This window comes from Limulus polyphemus, unplaced genomic scaffold, assembly GCF_000517525.1.
Source record: "Limulus polyphemus unplaced genomic scaffold, Limulus_polyphemus-2.1.2 Scaffold599, whole genome shotgun sequence".
Taxonomy (NCBI): Eukaryota; Metazoa; Arthropoda; class Merostomata; order Xiphosura; family Limulidae; genus Limulus; species Limulus polyphemus.
Genome location: NW_013666209.1, coordinates 145,494 through 149,280, shown reverse-complemented (window position 1 = coordinate 149,280; position 3,787 = coordinate 145,494). Strand labels below are relative to the sequence as shown.

The window sequence follows — 3,787 nt, the reverse complement described above, 5'->3', positions numbered from 1 at the left end:
ATAAGACATTAAGGAAGTTCCAGAGTAGAAAGAAGACTTTATATTGCTTGTAAATTTGTAAAACGTTTTTATATAAATCATTGTTTGTAATAACTGTTATTAAGACACCGATATATAGCATGTTTGCTCTGTTACATGTAGTAGATTCAGAAGCAATATGTAGCATGTTTGCTCTGTTACATGTAGTAGATTCAGAAGCAATATGTAGCATGTTCCTGGGAAAGGACATTTTATTTATTTTATTTATTTCTTTTGTATATTGCCAGTTTTATACGGAATAGTTTTGTTTTTCAACGATTTCCTGTCATTTTTGACGGGCTTTGACTGATTATTGATATAATTGTATTTCACTTTTTTATTTATCTATTCCAAAGGAAGTAAATATGGATATCCATAAGTTCGATGAAATGGATTCTCTTCTTCGTGGTATTCATTACATTGACGCTAATTATCAAGAAGAATGTTATTACTTCGAAAATCCAGTTGATGATAAATTCTGTGAAAAAAAAGTGTTTGACTTCTCATCTCCATATCCGTACCTTGTTGTAAACATAGGGTCCGGAGTCAGCATCCTATCCGTATATGCTCCGGACTGTTATAAACGTGTAACTGGCTCAAGGTAAAGCTAGTCTAGGTTAATACGTGTATATGAACATTTATTCTTAGATCTATCAAGTATATAAAGTTTATAAAATAGTAGGATGTTTAATATATTCTGTTTTGTGTCACGTAAACAATAAATAATGGTTATATAGGAGTTTATTTACCTTGCAAATAATCATCACGAACAGAAACTTAAACAATACTAGAGCGTTTCAGTTTGTGTTTATCGGGAAAAAAATCACTACTAAATTTTGTGTAGCAATATTCAAACATTACAACGTACGTTCATTGCAAAGGAAGTAACGTAATCGATATATGAAGGGTCTTAAGAAACATTATTTTATTCCCAACAAATGTATGTCATTGGTGAAACTTAGTTGAATGGACGGCAACTGCCTGTTGTAGAAACACAAGTATAGAGGACCTAAAGACGAAAAGCGGAAGACTTTCGAAACGTCATTTTCTACACTTGTGTTTCTACAACAGACAGTTGCCGTCCATTCAGATAAGTTTCATGGTGAATACTCTGCCTAAACAATCTATCAAAGTATGCCATTGGTGTTGAAAATATGGGCAACCAGACATCATTTGTCAACATTATATAGGTTAGGTTCGATAAAATGCAGGTGTGATGTTAAGAATCAAACTGCTTACAGCTGCTTTAAGATCGTCAGTTGTCTGAAAGTATTCTACACGCAGTCTGTCCTTTGGAGAACCAAAAAGAAATAAGTCATAGGGTGTTTGGTCAGTACTGTATGCGAAGTAAGGAAGAGCTGTGTATTCAAACTTTTAAATTCCAGTCATTACATAAGAGGTAATATGACGTCTGGAATTATCATGTTACAGTAGAGCATCTTCTAGAAGTATATGGATATTAACATGGCTCTTTGTTGGTCACAATCTACTAATATCTTGCGTATGAGAAAGAAATTCCTGTTTCTTTCTTTTACATTTAAGGATACAAAAATTAAAAGATTGTGCTACATGCGAGCCTAAAACCATATTTGAAAATGACGTCTATTTCTACTCCACATAAGAACATTTAAATAAACATACGCCGGAAATGCTTCTGTCCAGAATTTCGGCCATTATTGAGTTTTGTGCAGTGGCATTCAAATATTTAATATTTGAGGTTATTTTACACGAAGTAATGTACCTAACAAACATATAGCTGATATTATGATAATATTAAAACACAATATATTACTACAAGGTGTTTGAAATAAACTTTTCTGTTAAAACGTACATGAACAATTTGTTTTTATTTTGTATTTGTTAGAATATAGTGATGTATTTCGTAGTTAACTTGCAAGTTAAATATATATATCATACATTGTATCACATCTTCAGAGGCAGATGTGTAGTAAGTAAAACCAGAAAAAATGCTTACAAAATATATTTTGATGGAACTTCAAATAAGTATTTTAGTTATCAATAACAAATTATTTCTTGCAGCTGTATTTGTAGTACCGATTTGTATTATAACTAATTTTCTTAATTGATTCTGATTTCATAATCTTTTTGTAACAGCTACCATTGCATATGGAAATTTGAAAACGTAACATATTTTTCTGTTTTCTCTTACAATTGTCAAGTTTGTTTTCTTGTCTTATAAAGTTTCATAAAACTAATGTTGTAAAAACAATAACAAATTATGTTTTAGAAATTGAAGTACTGCTTCGAATATTAAAACATACTTGGTGCTTACAATTTGTGATAGACCAGAAAGTACTTTAAAAGCTTTACGCTTGACATGATTCTCTAGTCTAGGTGGGGGTACATTTCTCGGACTCTGTTCTCTTTTGACTGGTTGTGAAACATTTGAACAAGCTATTGCCCTAGCTGAAAAAGGTGAAAGTACTAAAGTGGACAAACTTGTAAAAGATATCTATGGTGGGGATTATCCGAGATTTAATCTTCAAGGGGACACTGTTGCTAGTAGGTATGAATTTTTCATTCTCTTATGCTTCAAGTAAAAACTGTATTTTTTTTTCAAATACATTAAGTATATTTATTATGTAAATTGTAACCACTAATTCTTCTAAATTAATGGATGTTATTTTGCTTATATCTATATATTATTGTATAAATAATTAAGACAATGTTAAAGTGATAGTTTAGTTTTTCTATTTATTACTTTATGATGGAGTAAATAAATATTTTGTATTCTTGAACAGTGCAGTAATTGGCGCTATTTATGGTTAAGAAATTCAGTCGAAAAATTAAATTTAGTACAAGTATAAAATTATGAGTTTTTAATATATTTGTAATTCATCGCTTTATACATAATTTTTATCAATAAATATAAGATGATTTGTACAAATGGGAATCTTTATCTGTTGAATATGTACGTATTTCGAAATTAGCCGAATCAATAAATTAAACATTTTGTTATGGCTCAATTAAAAATATTTTCTAAGTGCAGTATAGTTGGAATATATAATTACGCATCAGTACCAAGATTTATTTGCAGTCTTGCAAAATAGTACTTTTAAGAAGTCGTATATTTTTTTTCCCTCTTTCAAAAACGCACACACGTGGGATTAGATGTAAGTAAATAATTTCCATTTTTCCTAGTTTTGGAAACATGACTTGCCAAGAACGCCGCTCACTAGTTAGCAGAGAAGATCTGGCAAGAGCTACTTTAGTTACGATTACCAACAATATTGGGTCGATAGCGAGAATGTGTGCGGTCAATGAGGTGGGTAACATGAATGTTAAACACACATTTAATTTATGTAGTTCACCACGATGTTATATAATATTATGCTAGTATTGATTCATGTAAAGTTGCATTATTTGATTTATTTTTTATATTTTGAATTATAAAAAGGATGAAATCCGATGCTCCAAATTAAGTAAATATCATTTATTTTTTATTGTTTTTGTTGGAAGGTTGCTGCACAGTATTTTATATTTTGATTAAGTTTTATGTTTATTTGTTTCTGGTTTTTCTTTTTCAGGGAATGGAACATGTAGTGTTTGTCGGTAACTTTCTTAGAGTAAATCCAATTTCCATGAAATTACTAGCTTATGCAATGGATTTTTGGTCAAATGGAACTCTCAAAGCGTTATTTTTGGAGCATGAGGTATGTGTAACTATATAGTAATTAAATAGTCTGTGTGTTTAAGTTTGGTAACTAAATGTAACTATATAGTCAAAGCTTATATATATATATATATA

The 3,787-nt window shown here is 30.1% G+C and overlaps 1 protein-coding gene across 1 annotated transcript in view; it reads left to right on the top strand.

Annotated features, from left to right (window-relative positions):
- The window catches only part of LOC106459386 (pantothenate kinase 3-like), an 18,784-nt gene that overhangs the window by 11,427 nt on the left and 3,570 nt on the right, over positions 1–3,787 (top strand). The window contains exons 5-8 of the mRNA XM_013919001.2: positions 375–619; positions 2,369–2,545; positions 3,181–3,304; positions 3,567–3,692. Coding sequence (XP_013774455.1) covers positions 375–619; positions 2,369–2,545; positions 3,181–3,304; positions 3,567–3,692 — 672 coding nt within the window. The remainder of the gene's footprint in view (positions 1–374; positions 620–2,368; positions 2,546–3,180; positions 3,305–3,566; positions 3,693–3,787) is intronic.